The 17,331-nt window shown below is 42.2% G+C and overlaps 1 protein-coding gene across 1 annotated transcript in view; it reads left to right on the plus strand.

The window, feature by feature from the left end:
• PHF19 (PHD finger protein 19) overlaps positions 1-17,331 on the plus strand; it is a 55,395-nt gene that overhangs the window by 24,704 nt on the left and 13,360 nt on the right. The window contains exons 6-9 of the mRNA XM_082264645.1: positions 2,847-2,995; positions 5,097-5,192; positions 11,248-11,316; positions 16,454-16,574. Coding sequence (XP_082120771.1) covers positions 2,847-2,995; positions 5,097-5,192; positions 11,248-11,316; positions 16,454-16,574 — 435 coding nt within the window. The remainder of the gene's footprint in view (positions 1-2,846; positions 2,996-5,096; positions 5,193-11,247; positions 11,317-16,453; positions 16,575-17,331) is intronic.

The raw sequence follows: 17,331 nt of genomic DNA on the forward strand, positions 1-17,331 counted from the left end.
CTGAAGTGTTTCGGGCAATATCTGCTCATATTCAGCCAAATGCTTCAGAACTCATTGGACGGTGCTTCACAGTGCAGATGGACAATGACCTGAAGCATACTGCGAAAGCAACCAAGAAGAAGTGGAATGTTATGCAATGGCCAAGTCAATCACCTGACCTGAATCCGATTGAGCATGCATTTCACTTGCTGAAGACAAAACTGAAGGGAAAATGCCCCAAGAACAAGCAGGAACTGAAGACAGTTGTAGTAGAGGCCTGGCAGAGCATCACCAGGGATGAAACCCAGCATCTGGTGATGTCTATGCGTTCCAGACTTCAGGCTGTAATTGACTGCAAAGGATTTGCAACCAAGTATTAAAAAGTGAAAGTTTGATTTATGAATGTTAATCTGTCTCGTTACTTTTGGTCCCTTTTAAAAAAAAGTGGGAGGTACATATACAAACTGTTGTAATTCCTACACCGTTCACCTGATTTTGGATGTAAATACCCTCAAATTTAAAGCTAAAAGTCTGCAGTTAAAGCACATCTTGTTTGTTTCATTTCAAATCCATTGCAATGGTGTATAGAGCCAAAAAGATTAGCATTGTGTCGCTGTCCCAATATTTATGGACCTGACTGTAGGTCATAATTCAGAAGTGATACAGGTCTATAGGAAGAGCATTGCATCAAATCTTTTCCAGACTTGGGCAATAGCACAAAATGTAAATCCACAAAAGATCTAGCGCCCGCTGAGAAGATAGTGGTGAAATAGTACAGCCTGGATAGTTTTAGCTGCTCAAGAACACCTCCAAGGGAAGGAGAGACAATGGCCAAACACAACACAACACAAGAGTGCTTGAAGACAGGCTTGTAGGTGAAGAAGAGCCCAATAATCAATAATAACTGTACAATGATAGGCAGGGGCTCCACGGTAGTTAACATAACATAAAAGTCCAGCTTTTAATAGCCAAAAGTAAACCGAGTAAAAACCCAATTTAAAACCATTGGATGGCAGCCTAGATGGAAAACCCTACTGTGTCACTATGGCTGCATCTGCGTCCTTGCTAAACAGCGGAGAGGGATGACCACGGGTGCTGGTGGAGAGGCAGGGCTCAAGACGGGACTCCGGGCAGGGGACACTGGGTTTACGAGGGAAGCCCAAAACGGCAGATGGACTGAAGCCGGAAGAGATGAGAGCCGAGTTCAGAGTCCGTGGAACGCACTGGACAGCCAGATGTTGATCGAGCGCCCAGTGCTGAGGTCAATCACCACACCAGGAAGCCAGACAGCAGTCGGAATATGCAGGCAGTGGAGGGCAAGCCAATGAGAGTTGGTCCCGTCACTATGGCAACATGTTTTGGCACCTGCTTTCGCATTATATTCTATATTCGGATATATAATTTGCACGGTTTCCTTTTTTTATATTGAGTCTCCTCCTCCCTTTTTTTTTTTTTTTTTTGAGCCTCATTTACACTAATATATATATATATTATACACCGTATCCATACACACACACACACACACACACACACACACACACACACACACACACACACTATCTCACAAAAGTGAGTACACCCCTCACATTTTTGTAAAATATTTTATTATATCTTTTCATGTGACAACACTTGAGAAATGGTACTTTGCTACAGTGTAAAGTAGTGAGTGTACAGCTTGTATAACAGTGTAAGGGTTCTTTCACACGGAGCGGACCGCATTGCGATCTGCTTGGGCACTTTTTTTTTTTTTTTTTTTTTTCACGGAGCGGATGACACTTGTGTCATCCGCTCCGTATGTCCGCATATCATCCCATCCGTCTGCGGATGATATACGGACATAATGTATGTCTATGGGGATTTTGCAACCTTTCAGTTTTTTAAACAGAACAAAAATAGGGTTCTGTTCCATTCCAAAAAACGGAACTGAACTGAAAGGATGAAAATCAGATGTCAGCGGATAGTCATCCGCTGACATCCACAATGCCATTGACATGCATTATGTCTGTATATCATCCGCAAAAAAATAGGATGATACATGGAAATGCGGAACGCCCGTGTGAAAGGGCCCAAAATTTACTGTCCGCTCAAAATAACAACACACAGCCATTAATGTCTAAACTGCTGGTAACAAAAGTGAGTGTATCAAACTGCGCTAACCAAAGTAATAGAAAACAGAAAAGCTGCTGACAATTCAACTGACATATGGTGTGAATAAAAATGATATAAAAAGTTGCAGCGCTAAACCAAAATAAATAAATAAATAAATGTCTAACCATGTGTAAATAAGTAAACCTACATAAATAAATAAGATAAATCATATCTTGTGATAAATAGTGATCAAATGTGTTGCCACATATAATAACTGAAAAGTTAATGAAGTAAGTCCCAAGTGAAGATGAAAACAAATGTGCATCCAAATTCAAAGGTGATAGTGAACTGTGCCAGGGGACCCCACACCAAGGATCAATAAATATGCTCACCGGAGGGTATGGACCCAAAATACTTTATAGTATATGGGCCATACGAGCTGGTATTACTGTATACTTCCAAGATAAGGCTGGAACACCGGATGATCAGGAAGGTAGCCAGATTGTCTCTGGCCTGATATGTGTGTGTTGGACTTAGATTTTTCATGCAGGTGTTGTGTTGGATGTTTTATAAAAAAAAAAAAGGGAAGGAGAAAAAAAACTTGTAAAATTGATCTTTATCTATCCAGCCTTGAACTACCACAGCCGTGCTGATCATGTATCAGCAATGGCATGGTTACAGAGGCTGACTATGGATTAATGGCAGAAATTCTACATCGAGCTGACAGAAATATGGACAATGTATTGTGGATGGCACTAATGCTGCTCTTTTCTCTGCAGAAAGGAGGCGCTCTGAAGAAAGGCCCCATCGCTAAGGCATTGCAGGCAGTGAAGATGTTGCTCACATACAATCCAGAGGAGCTGGACTGGGATTCCCCACATCGAACCAATCAGCAGCAGTGTTACTGTTACTGCGGAGGGCCTGGAGAGTAAGACAAGCATTTTGCTTTATACTTGTATCATGCTGCATCTTCAGCTGGTGTTCTACATTAAATTGGGGCAGCAGAATGGAATAATAAAAAAAAAAGAATTCCTTTCCAAAAACGGTGTAAATGTCTTCTGTGCAGAAAATTTAATGTTTTGCAATTTTATTTTTTGTCCCTTTTTTAATATGTTGTCTGGATTGGGTCCTTTTTTTTTTTATTTTAAACCTCCTTTTTTGTAAACTGCCATTTAGGGCCAAATAGACTTGAAAGTGGCAGTTGGTTTTGGAATGCAAAACTGAGACATTGAAGGGGGAAATGTTGGCTGTTTAGCATCTGAAAATTCGTTCATTAATCTTTTAGTACCAGAAATTTCAACAGAAATAATCTGTTTTATTGTGTTGTATTCACCTTTGAATCCCCAACCTGGTAACTGTCACTGACCCCCTTTTAACCTAAACTGAAATTAGTCTTACATTGTGTGTGAAATGTATAGCAGCTATCACACCAGACGTCATGTGGTGGACCACTCAGTGCCCTTGTATGCAATATCATGGTTATAAATTCCTCCTATATGAAACAGGTTGTGTGATTTAATGAGCTGTAAATGTTTAATATAAATCTCTTTATTTCCTGCGCTGTGTCTGAGAGCAGTTTGTGATCTTTTCTGATTTTCTGTTCTAGTGAGTTATTTTTTTACATCTGGTGGTCATTTATACATTGTACTGGAGGGGATATTCCAAATAATACAGTTATTCCTCTAACCTGTCAGACAGTGAGAATAAGAGTCAGTCTCCTTTTTAGAGGTAGATAGCAACGTTTAAAGAAGTACATGACCCTATTTTGCCTCCTCCCTACCATGTCTCTAGAGCAGTGCTTTTCAAACGTTTTGTAGTCAAGGCACCCTTTACAATTGTGTACAACTCTTGGGCACAACAGTCTGAAGGCTTATTCACACAGTGTGTCTGCGTCAGTGCGCTTTTTTGCGCGTTCTGTTTTTTATTAGGCTGCTCTATGCTTCTGAATCAGGCAAAAAAAGTGCTGGCATGATTTTTAAAGTGAACCCCACCAAAATACATGGTACTGCGGTACCATGCGTTTAAGTGGGCGCAAACCAACATGCAATTGGTAGATGTGTGGTTTCCTAATGGCACCCATGCGCAACTGCAAAAGGCAATGCATGTTTGTGTGGTGTGGAAAAACGCGTGATTTATTTCACACGTTGTCCCACGCTGCACCTGGTGTGAAAGCCCTAAAATGTAGTTTGAAAGGCAGAGTTAAGTGGTCAGTAGGTTGTAAATATCCCCTCCCCTCCTAACAGATACCTCCTACTAGCCACAAACCCCCCCTCACCAAATAACCCCCATTGCCCTTGCTACAGCAAAATGACACGAAGCCCTGTACAATCCAACCATGAAAGAGTTATGGTGTTAAGTTCCATGTAAAGAGTGGAGGAAGAGCACACCCTGTTCCTCCTCTGGGTTCTTTCCCCCCTCTATAGTGCGATCAGCATTTTGCAGGGAAAAGTGAAAGCTGTGTAAGCCGCCCAACCTTCTGACGTCATCAGTTGGTAGGACGCGGGCGGCTTACACCGCTTTCACTTTTTCTGGCAAAATACTGATCACGCCATAGAGAGCCGGGAGGAGGAACAGGGTGTGCTCTCCCTCCTCTCTGTACACTGAACTTAACACCGTACCTCTTTCCTGGTTGAATTGTACAGGGCTTTGTGCCATTTTGTCATGGCACCCCGGTTGAAAAACCCTGCTCTAGAGGTCTTGCCAACAACCAAGTATCAATTAAAAGTGGAATTCCTCCTTATGAAAAGTTTTGTGATTATTACTATACAAAACCCAGGACCTTTTCATTTTTTTTTGGATGATGCACAGAAAAGCAAAATGGGCATTATTGCTATAAAAATGTAATCGTCAAAATCTTCTCTGTACCCAGTATCTGCTTTTTTGCAGTAGCTGGAAGATGTATTAAGCCTTGTGAATGGGATAGGGTGTAGGTGAGGCATAAATGACCTCTAACAAGTCATTGTAGAGGTTAAAGGTGCCCTTTTTTTCTGTAAACCGATTTTGAATATATTTTTTGGCCTCTTCAATAGGTGGTACCTGAAGATGATCCAGTGTTACAGATGTCGGCAGTGGTTCCATGAAGCATGTATCCAGTGTCTGAACGAGCCCATGCTGTTTGGTGACAGGTAGAGCCTCAGTTCTGAGTTGTTATATGAAACCCCCCCCCCCCCCCCAAATGGTGTGGGAAAATCTTTGGGTATTTATATGGTCTCCTGGCTGTTGACACTTTGCGCAGAGCTGTTAACAGGCAGTAAATGCTTTACTGCTGACAGCTTATTACCTTTTTTAAATTGTACTGATGGGGGCAGTTTAAGCAGCTTGTTTTCATTCTGCGTGTCATACAGACACAATGTTAGGAATGTGAGCGGTGTAGTAAAACAGAGGGCCTTTCTTTACCAAATAGCCAGAAAACATTAACATGTTAGCACAGGAATTTCTGCCGGGAGATCCTTATCAAAGTTGCACACGTTCAAATGAAGCTGTACCTAAATGTTTGCAGGAATATTTAAATAAAGACCAATAATACTTGTCTCTCCTGGAGTAAATGCTGCTTCTGGCTGCTTGCAGTGTTGATCACACATCTGAATGTCTAGGCACTTGAAATTGTGATCTCTGTTGAAGGAGGCATCAAAGTTTAGACTTGCTCCTCTTCCAGTTCAGTAGAGATCATGTGACCAAATGCCTAGGCTTCACTGAGTGTACATTACTGGAGGGAACCTGATGCATCATTTTCTCCAGGAAAGGTATGTTATCCTATCCCTGCATTAACGAAGCACAGCCAGACTGGTGGCTTTGTTTATACCAACATAAAGCAATACAATTTGCTAATTGGAGGATCCATAAAAGCGAGATGGGGAAAAAAATTGCTGTTACCCATGGGTATTCCTCATTTGAAACACAAGTGGATGGTAAACACTTTTGAGAATTTTATCATATTGTAACATGTTTTTCAGAGAACGTTTTACAAACTCCTTTTTCTGTAAAGTGGTTTAAGGATAGGTTGTCATTTATGTTTCTTTAAGGACCAGTACATCTAAATTACAGGTTGTTTTAAAGGAAAAAGCTATTGAAACAGAATGACTGCACCAAAAGTCCAAGTGGTCCATGAAGTCAATGGTTGGGTTGTATGTTGTGTGTGTTTTTTTTTTTTTTTTTGGCCTCAGCATGTTTATAATCAGTTGCATACATTTATAAAACAAAATTAATGTGACATGGTTACCTTTTTTAATTTTAAACAAATGCACCAGGAAGACTCATGTGCCATACAGGTTACAATCACTGCTTTATAAAGATACTCCTTCCTGTGTATTTACCTGTTGCATCTGCTGAAAGTCTGTTCTTAGCTATATGTATATGTTTTACAGAAACCTAAATTCACCTAAAGTACAAAACATTCAGGAAATATTTGATATAAGCTGGCTGCACTCCTCCAATTTAGATGCTGTCTGCATTTTTGACAGCCGGCAAGGCCAGCTGTCAAAATAACAATAGCTGCAGCAGGACGCTATTTTTACTGAAATTTGAGTTTTTTGCAATTAAAAGAGAAGCAGGAGGAGTACATATTTGAAATGGAGACAAAAGGTATTCATACACAGTGTACAGATATTTCTCCCTAAATTAAGGGCTATGATGGCAATAGCCTAATAACTTGGTATAATAATATTTAGAGCAAAACTTGGTATAATATGGTTAGAGCAAAATTTGCAAAGAATCCACTTAGGAGTTTGAATTGATTGTTTTTGATATGAAGGTCGAACACTCACAGGAAATGCCAAAGAAACACCACCAGGGTCATTGAAGTAATATCATGCTTTTCATTCCATTGGTATTCAAACGATTCTGTAGTCCAAATAGGAGATTTGAGCAGTTGCTTGTCTGAAGCCTTCAAAATCCCAATAATGAAAAGGGGTATGCAGTAAGAAGTGGAAGGAGGATGAAAGGGGAGGGAGGGAATCGGATACCCCAGGGGTTCTAGGCTGTGCCGCATAATACCATCAGTTCTAGGAAGTGGGAGGTCATGAGAAGGATGGAAATGGTCTAACCAGGGTTGCCAAATCCGTTGAAATTTGTCATGCATATCCCCCAGGATCGCTGTCAATCTTTTTTATTTATGAGCATTCCTTGAACTCGATTTTTAACCTCTTCAAAATTTAGGAGTGGTGTCTTCCATGGCCGTGCTATTGTTTGTCTCATTGCCATAAAGATGTGAGTAATCAGGTTGCGGTTCCGACGGGATACATCCACGATGTGTTTCTGTAGAAGTGCTTCCCATGGATCTTTCCGTAAGTTTACATGGAGATCTGTTTCGACCAACGTGTATACCCTAATCCCTAGCCTGTGAACCTTGGGACAGGTCCACCATATACAGCATGTTTTATATCACCCAAAATCTGGACAACTCCTAAAGCAGTTGGACGGGTACGACGGTAGACATTTCACGATCCTGGCTCGTGTAAAGTACCAGCGAGACATTACTTTAAAGGAGTTCTTGAGAGCCAAGACATTACGGGAGGATTTTCAACAAGACCTCCCACACTTTTACGACAGTCTTAAGGCTGTGGGGCAGAGCCAAGGTCTTTTGCCCGCATATCACAGTACAAGGGGCAGTGTGTAGGAAAGGAGGAGTACTCGTAACCCATATATTTCACAGAAGCTGAAGGGGAGCTGTAAAGTGAATCAAACCAGGACAAAAATCTATCGTCCAACCCTCTTTTGTGTAACCCCACTCCCAAGTAAGTCCAGGAAAGTGTATTGAAAGTTTTTCAGAGGTCCAGAGAGAGCAGCGTAAGCTCTAGAGATCTCTAGCGTGCATAGTGGGTGAGAAGAATCCATCTGCTGTATAGCATTTTTTTTTTTTTTTTTTTTTTTTTTTTTTTTTTTTTTGAGCCCCAGGTTGACTTTAAAAGATTGAATGTGTATGGCCAGCTTTGCATTTGCTATGATGGTGGTGGATTTTACTTTTCTGTGCACACCTGACCTTATCTGTTCTTCGGCTCTGTGATGATTTGTTTCAATAGCTATAAGGGTTCATTACAGCTGCACTTTCACAGACCATACCAGAAAGGGTCACAATGTTTGTTGTGTTTTGAGATATGACAGATCTAGGTAGATCTCAGCAGGAGGTGAGTTTATTCTTATGTGCTTTACTGAACCTCGGGGACCCATCTCCGTATTACCACTGAATTGATGCACACTATTCTTGTTCTCATGTGACAAGAAGCCCCCCTGACTTACGCAAGTGTTACTGTGCATTGGGCAGATCCTGCACAACCTGATCTTTGCCTGATTGCTGTGAGTACTAACTGATTTTGGTGTTTAATCAGCAAATGGCACCCATCACATGCTGCCTCATAGTTATTGGCACTTATGATGTGATATAGCCCATAGCTTCCAATCAAAAATTCTATATTCACTGACACATGTCTACAGTAAAAATAATATTGTATATTCTCTTTGAGCAGTCGCTGTGTGCAGAGATTGCTTGGGTTTTTGCTTCCGTAACATCTGTCTGATCGTCCATCAGTTACCTTTTTGGTGTAATAATCCTACCTACATTAATTGAGGCTGCATTGAGTACATTTTTTAATTTTGTCAGATATTACTTTGTGCATCCAGGTCACTGTCCTGTGAGTGTTGGCTGTCTTTGGCAGAGGGCGGCCGGGCTCAGCACAGTCACTTTGAAGCAATGTTTCTCAGAATGAGTTTAGTGTGGTTCTCAGCTCAATGGCATTCTGTACATTCTTCCACATTCCTCAGAGACCCGGCAGAGGGCCTTTCATAGCAGATGAGACTTTCCCGCCTTTCCAGGGAGCTGAAAATTCTCCACCTTAACCCGTTCAGCTCAGACAAAAATGATGGCCGCCCTCTGGCCCAGTGTGCTGTTTATGCCTTAAGCCCCCTTGCTGGTTACAGATCTGAACTGACCCTGTGAGGGGCCACTTGAATGCCCATAAAACACTGAAATGTAAAAACCTGTCCTGCTTCTGGCAGCCCCTGTTCAGGCACTAAATCTCTTTAATCCCTTTTACTTCCATGTGTGTGTGGGTGACAGTAGAGCGAAGCAGAGTTGTGACATGACTTACCCGCCGCAACAATTGCATGCAAGTCTGTGTGCAAACCTACGTGGACTATGTGTCCCATCAGGCTTCAAATGGTCATGGTGATAATACTGCATTAGGGTCGCATAATTAAAAACAATTTTTACATTTTGATAGTGGAAATTTGTTTACACTGCCTGCAGTTAGTCTCCTCTCAATCTACTCTTACAGCTTGTGATGAAAAGTTTTGGTCAGTAAGGAAAGCCGATCACTTAAATGCCTCTCTAACTTATACTATTTATAGTGCAGTGAAACTGAATTAAGTCAACGTTGTCAGCACTTATTTCCATGTGTGGGGGTGAAAACAAACCCCAAAGACTTAAGGAAGGCAGGTTTATTATTATTAATATAAAAATAAATGTTATGTTATATATTTATTTCTCACAAAAGTGATAGTGAGTGCACAGCTTGTATAACAGAGTAAATTTGCTGTCCCCTCAAAATAACTCAACACACAGCCATTAATGTCTAAACCCCTGGCAACAAAAGTAAGTATACCCCAAGTGAAAATGTCCAAATTGGGCCCAATTAGCCATTTTCCCTCCCAGTGTCCTGTGACTCGTTAGTGTTACAAGGTCTCAGGTGTGAATGGGTAGCAGGTGTCTTTAAATTTTGTGCGTGATTGCTCTCGCTCTCTCATACTGGTCACTGGAAGTTTAACATGGCACTTCATGGCAAAGAACTCTCTCTCAGGATCTGAAAAATAGAATTGTTGCTCTACATAAAGATGGCCTAGGCTATAAGAAGATTGCCAAGACCCTGAAAATGAGCTGCAGCACGGTGGCCAAGACCATACAGCGGTTTAACAGGACAAGTTCCAATCGGAACAGGCCTCGCCATGGTCGACCAAAGGAGTTGAGTGCATTTGCTCAGCATCATATCCAGAGGTTGTCTTTGGGAAATAGACGTATGAGTGCTGCCAGCATTGCTGCAGAGATTGAAGGGGTAGGGGGTCAGCCTCTCAGTGCTCAGACCATACGCTGCACACTGCATCAAATTGGTCTGCATGGCTGTCATCCCAGAAGGAAGCCACTTCTAAAGATGATGCACAAGAAAGCCTGCAAAACAGTTAGCTGAAGACAAGCAGACTAAGGACATAGATTACTGAAACCATGTCCTGTGGTCTGATGAGACCAAGGTAAAATTATTTGGTTCAGAAGGTGTCAAACATGTGTGGTGGCAACCAGGTGAGGAGTACAAAGACAAGTGTGTCTTGCCTACGGTCAAGCATGGAGGTGGTAGTGTCATGGTCTGGGGCTGCATTAATGCTGCTGGCACTGGGGAGCTACAGTTCATTGAGGGAACCATGAATGCCAACGTGTACTGTGACATACTGAAGCAGAGCATGATTCCCCTCTGGGCCACAGGGCAGTATTCCAACATAACGACCCCAAACACACCTCCAAGACAACCACTGCCTTGCTAAAGAAGCTGAGGGTAAAGGTGATGGACTGGCCAAGCATGTCTTCAGACCTAAACCCTATTAAGCATTTGTGGGACATGCTCAAACGGAAGGTGGAGGAGCGCAAGGTCTCTAACATCCACCAGCTCCATGATGTCATCATGGAGGAGTGGAAGAGGACTCCAGTGGCAACCTGTGAAGCTCTGGTGAATTCCATGCCCATGAGGGTTAAGGCAGAAAATAATGGTGGCCACACAAAATATTGACACTTTGGGCCCAATTTGGACATTTTAACTTAGGGGTGTACTCGCTTTTGATGCCAGCAGTTTAAGCATTAATGGCTGTGTGTTAAGTTATTTTGGAGGGGACAGCAAATTTACACTATTATACAAGCTGTACACTCCCTACTTTACATTGTAGCAAAGTGTCATTTCTTCAGTGTTGTCGCACGAAAAGATATATACGGTATTTACAAAAATGTGAGGGGTGTACTTGCTTTGGTGAGATTGTGTGTATGTGTATATAATGTATGTATGTGTATATGTGTGTGCATATAATATAATTTTTTTTTTTTTTTTTGCTTGATTGTGATTCTACATTGTGGCCCTACTGTAGTTCATGTTTTCAGCATCTTCAGAGCTTTTACTGTTTGTTTTCTTTTTTTTTTGTTTTTCCTGCCAGATTTTTTATATTTTTCTGTTCGGTTTGCAATCAAGGTATAGAGTTTATAAAGCGTCTTCCTCTGCGATGGTAAGAGTCCTGTAACCCAACACTTATGTAAAAAGTGTGCGTATATGTGTGTCTTTCATTCTTTGTCTCTGTTTGTGTGTGTCTCTCTCGCTCTCTCTGTCTGTCTCTGTCTGTGCAAAATGTTTGATAATTATCTACTACACTGTGATCTGGATCGATTTTATTAAATCTTGTAAATGGAAGAAGAGAGTATAGAATGGATATGTTCTATAGCAGCAGTCTTGTTCTAGTTCTGCTACTCCTATGCTGAAGGGAACATAGCAGTAGGTGTTAAGTGGCTTGTTTCCACCTGCGAACATGCACCAGTAATTTGTCTTGGAGCAGAAGTGGTGTAAGCACAGACTGTTCTGCCCCCGGGGCTCCGCAGAGTACTTGCTGCCAAATTAGTTTGTTTAAAGTGTTGTTATTTGACATGTGGCAGGTTGGTGGGTCTATTTAGTTCTGGGATGAAAGTGATCATTGTTAACACACCAAATCCTCCACTTACCTGAGCTCTGATTCTGCAGGCTGAGGTTTGGCTGCATTACACCGTGATACAAAAGCATTTCTGCAAATTCTGAATATTTACATAAATGTACAGAAATGTCTTTTCAGAGACACAAGCCTAGAGATCTCACCCAATACAGATGCCGGTATAGTGCTCAATAAAGCAGATCTTTATTAGGAATGACTAGTGCTCTGCACATGTTTCTGCTTTCCTATTATTTGGAACTTCTAGATATGGCATTAGAAGTCCCAACATACCTACTTCCCTCTGCTAAAACAGAATAGGGATTTATGTCCATGGGCTTATGTTCACTTTAAATGGGTTACGCTTTCCCATAGAAGTCTTTGCAAATGCAACATTTGCTTGAAGGAGGTTAAATTGCAGGTCAGATGCACCTGTCAATGAATTTTGAATCCTCCAAGAGGAGTCTCAAACTGATGCTATTGACACGAGCCCTAATAATGACAGCTGATGATAATTTTCTTGGAGTTCAATGAGTAACAATGGAAATATTAAACCATTGGGTTATACTGCCACCAGGAGGATTGGACACTGGCAAACAAAAAATTGTAGGCCAGCTCATTATAGGAGTAATCCTACTACCAACATGCCTCAGTTTGTAAGAAAGCAACACCAAGGGCATGCTCAAAAACAGAGTAGGATTTTACTATGAACACAAAAATCCTATTTTCTTTCTCATCCATTGAGGGACACATGAGGTCTTAATCCTTATGGAAGTCCAAAAGCAGCCCTAAATAAGGGCGGGGTCACCCAGCAAACAATCGCCAAGAACTGTCTGCAGCTCAAAGTGCCACATGAAGAATCTGACACCTGAAGCTATCATCAGATACAGCGGCAACGTCCACCTGGTAAAACTTGAACAAAAAATGAGATTGCAGCCTTTCAAACCCAGGAAACCGAAACTTGATGTTGAAAAGTCCAAGAAGTACTCGCTGATCTAGTAGTGTCTTGACAGGAAAGTAAGGAACCCAATGCTTGAATGATGATTTGTCTTAAACACCTAAAGATGGTGGAAAAAGAAGCTGGAGCATCCTTTCAGGGTCCATTTGGGATGGCAAAAAAGGAAATTTGTTGTTCTGAAATAAACAGTGGCTGAGAGACTTATGACTACAGCCAAACAATAGGGAGAACTTTTCCCTTTGGTGAACTGGACCTGTACAGAAGGACTGAACAATGCCCTAGCTGAGATGAAAGCCAGAAACTTAAGCAGGAAGGAGGTCCTGGGATTCCACACCACATTGTCCCTATGCAAAACTAAAAAGGGTTGCATGGAGGATAAGGCTTCAAGTTTAGACACTCTCCGTGCCAAGGTAATGGCTATAAGAAACACAACCTTGTGGGTGAATGTAGGGGAAAAATATTTCTCTATGGGCTCAATTGGCAGTTTGTTAATCCAAGTGCTATTCAGATTTCAGAGTATCAGGAAAACAGACAGGGGGAGCTACATTGGAGAGCCCCTAAATAAGTCTTAATCGCAGCGTGAGAGTACAGTGGTCTCAAACAAGTTAGGGAAGAAACTTAAGCCAGATGCTAGTCAAAACTTGGCTGTAAGAAGGCGAAAATGAATCTCCTAACGAAATTCCAGGTTGAAAGCCCTGAGACTCAACACAAAGTGAGCTATACCTTGCAAGAAGTTGACTTGCTTCTAGCAAGGTTCTTCAGAGCCTGGGCTTCATCTGCCATGCCATTTATAACCAGTGTATGAAGCAGGATAGAAAATATAGCTCCTGGATGAGAGTGTACAAACTAGAGACTGGAGTGTCTAATCTATCTCTTGGGCAAGAAACCCTTTGGCCTCCGCTGTGCCCGGGACTAGACCCAGATAATCCTACTGATGGATCGGCTTCAACAATGATTTCTTAAGATTTGGATTCCATCTGGATGGTCAATTTCACGTGATCTGAAATGGCCCTTTCAGACTGTTCCCTTAATGTGAGGTCATCCAAGTATGTTGATTCCATGCAGATTTTATGGACTTGAATATTTACATTTAAAGAACTGTTCTCCAACAGGAACTGGGTCAGTGACCCCTGTGGTCCAGAAAAACTGAGAGGGCTCGACTTGAGATCAGATGAGCTGTGCAGTGACATCAGTAGGTTGAAGGTAGGAAACTGAAGGGGGGGGGGGGGGAGCGAAATGCCAGTTTGGAACCCTGAGATACAACCTCCTACACCCAAGTATCTGAGATGCAAGCTGTCCAACTGTCCACAAAGATTAATAAATGTCCACCTACTCTGAGAATAGGGGTGTGTCTTCAGGCAGTGGAAGGTTTGTCTGAGAAATTGGCAGACTAAAAATGAAAGGACTTGTGGGTGGAAAGGGAGCCTAGCTTAGGGTGGTCCCAACATAGGGGTCAAGGGAGTGAAGAACTAAATGGGACGTTAACAGGGGGAGCGGTTTTGCAGTCTGTTCTAAAGAGTTCGTCCTCTGGAGAAGATGTACACAAGGGTTTTGTAATCCCCTTATGCATATGCACTGGCAAGAAACCCATGCAAGAAAAAAGATGGGAGGCTTCCAGGAATTAGACTCGGCTAAAATTGAATACTGCAGTTATCTGCCCTACACACGCAAAGAATCAACCTCAGCAGCAGTTAGATTTTGAGCTGTCAGACAACAGCTGGAATTAAATGAGGAGCAGACCCAGCAGTTTGAATGGAGGCTTTTGTGAGGGCTTTTAACTATTAACTGATTGGATCCTCTAAAGACAGGTGCATTTTCAACCAGAATAGTAAACACACTGTTAAGGTAAAACACTGGTGGATCCACAGTGGGAACAGACCACCTTGGCACAAAATGAATCCAAGGCAAAATGAGCATTAGGGGGGAGCAAACAGCTTGTAAGGATGTTTCCAATCTACATAGAAAAATAGTTGGAAAAGCGGGTGCAAAGCGTAAAACCTCCTAGATTGCAAAGATTTTAACAACCCGAGGCTGGAAATGCCACTGGTAGAAACAGGCTGATCCTTTAGTATTGCACCTTGCATCAAGAGCCAACAGTTTCCGATCAATTTGGCAGTAATATTGGATTGCTCCTGCAACAAGGGGGAAAGGCTCATCAGTCAAGGACTGAAATGGCTCCAAAAACAGACAGTTGGACATTTGCTCAGAAACCACTGAGGCCCTGGGTAAATCGGATACAGAATCTGCTGAAGACAGCGCAGGAGTGCAACCGGTAGTGGTAAGGCAACATAGGCCCAGGGTAAGGGACAAGGCCTCGGGTACTCCCAAATCCAGGACAGCTTGAATCAGGTGAGGCTCTGATGGCTGGGGTAACCAAGTCCCATAGTAGGGAAGAAGCAATAGAGTGAAGTTCCATATGGCAAGAGTGTAGACACTATGGTGACATTAGACCCTTGCCTCCCACAGCAGATGTCTGTGCTCAGTACCCCAGCTTTAACCCCTTCTGCAGTAAGACCTGCAAAAAAAAAAGTGCCCTAGTAATTGAAGTAGCTCCTTGTGCTTTGCCCCACCAGCCTGTTCACAAAGTAGGTTCAGAGGCAGGGCAAGTGTTTTGTTGAGGCTCTGGACCTGGAAAGTGCTCCACCTAAAATGGATTCCGAAAAGCACTCTACACTGAACTCTGTGCCCAAAGGTCACTTCCAAATCTATCCCTACATGTTCAGTTCAGGGGGTTCCTGATGTGGAACTCCAAAGTCAGGCAAAGGATGACTGCCCAAGGAAGCTGCATTCTAAGAGCTAAAACCCCAGCACAGATGTAGAGAAGAGTCTTGATTAAAGGTGGTAGCAAAAACTCATTGAACCTTAAAGCGGAGCTCCAGGCTCCTTCAGAAAAAAACATAGCTACAAATACTGTAGCTGCTGACTTTTAATATTCACACACTTGCCTGTCCACTAATCCAGTGGTGTCTTCACCCAAGCTGATTTTTTTCAATCAGCTCTCAGGTGCTGCCAAGGCCATCTTGGCTTAGGGAAAATCGTCAGTAAAGCCTTGCGGCTTCACAATGGGTTCCTTACTGCGGATGCGCAAAGTGCGCTGCGCTTTATTGGCCTGGCAGCAGGGGAAGGAGGAGGGGGGGCCGAAGTCCTGGCCAAGTTCGCCACAGCTAACTCAGCTGGAAGTGGGAGCGGGTACCCTTCAAAACCAAGTACCTGCACCCCCCTGAAAGGTGCCAAATGTGGCGGGGGGGGTGTCAAACAAGTGGAGCGTTTTTTCTTTGGGTGGAAATCTGCTTTAACACAGCAGAACTGTAGAAAAATTACCTAACGACCTACGACCCCAGCAAAAAACTGAGGTCTGCTAGGTAGTAAGATGGTTGTTCTGCATTGGCCTACAGTTGTTTGTTTTGCTAGTATTCAATTCTTCCATAGGTGGCACTATAACCAGAAGGTTTAAGACTTCCTGCACAGGGGAGAGAGAAATTGTGATTGCATTGTATGTTATTTGATTCCAACTATTTTTGACACCGTGCTATGAGAGAAGAGAAATTATTTTCCTTGTCTTTGGAGGATTAGAGACCGGTTTTGAGAGTTTTTTTTTGTTTTGATTTTGCAATCAGAACATTCTGAGAAGAAAGTCCTTAATTTGTTAGTATAGTCATGGGGAGAGGTGGGAGGTACTCTTTAAAGCCCTCTGATAGTGATGCCATGCATTTTGTGCCTTTTTTACAGGGTGGATATTGTGCATCTCACCCTTTATAATCTGGGGGTACTGAGTAAGAAGAAATACTTTGATTTTGAGGAGATTGTGAACTTTGTGACCGAAAAGTGGGACCATCTGCAGCTTGGAAAGGTATGTTTGTGGCACAAAATGTATGGAGGGTGGTAAAGCAGTAAGAATACTCAAGACCTGCTGGTAAGGTAAACTGGCTCCTCTCTAAATTGGCCCTAGTATGTATTTATGTGAGGTGGGGACCAAAGATTGTAAGCTCCTTGAGGACATGGACCAATGTGAGTGTACAGTATATGTTAAGTGCTGTGTAAATTGAAGGTGCTATATAAATACCTGTAATAAAGGGAGAACCCAAGAATTGGATGTCTGTTTAGGAACCCCCCCCCCCCCTTTTTTTTTTTTTTTGGCTTGGCTTGGCTTGGCTTTTGCAAAAACTATTGCAATATTTTGATCTCTGGTATACTGTAGAGGGAATTTTTAGGCTTTCTCCCCCTCCTCCCAGACAGAAAGTAGGATGCTGGGAAATCCTTGTTTTATGAGCATGCTTTGTGGCCATAGTCATTATAAATTTAAAAGTCAGGAGTTCTCATAAACAGGTAACTCCACTTTTGTGGGAAAAAAATGAATATTGTGTGTGTGGTGTGTGTAATAAATAAATTATATATATATATATATATATATATATATAATATAATCACACACACACACACACACACTATATTTATAATCGCACACACACACACACACACTATATTATCTAAAGTATTGGGATGCCTGCCTTTACATTAACTTTGATGGCATCCCAGTTTTAGTCCACATGGTTCATTATTGAGTTGGCCTGCCCTATGCAGCTATACCAGCTTCTAACTCTTCTGGG

Source organism: Pelophylax lessonae, assembly GCF_965119305.1.
Source record: "Pelophylax lessonae genome assembly, chromosome: 7".
NCBI classification, from domain to species: domain Eukaryota; kingdom Metazoa; phylum Chordata; class Amphibia; order Anura; family Ranidae; genus Pelophylax; species Pelophylax lessonae.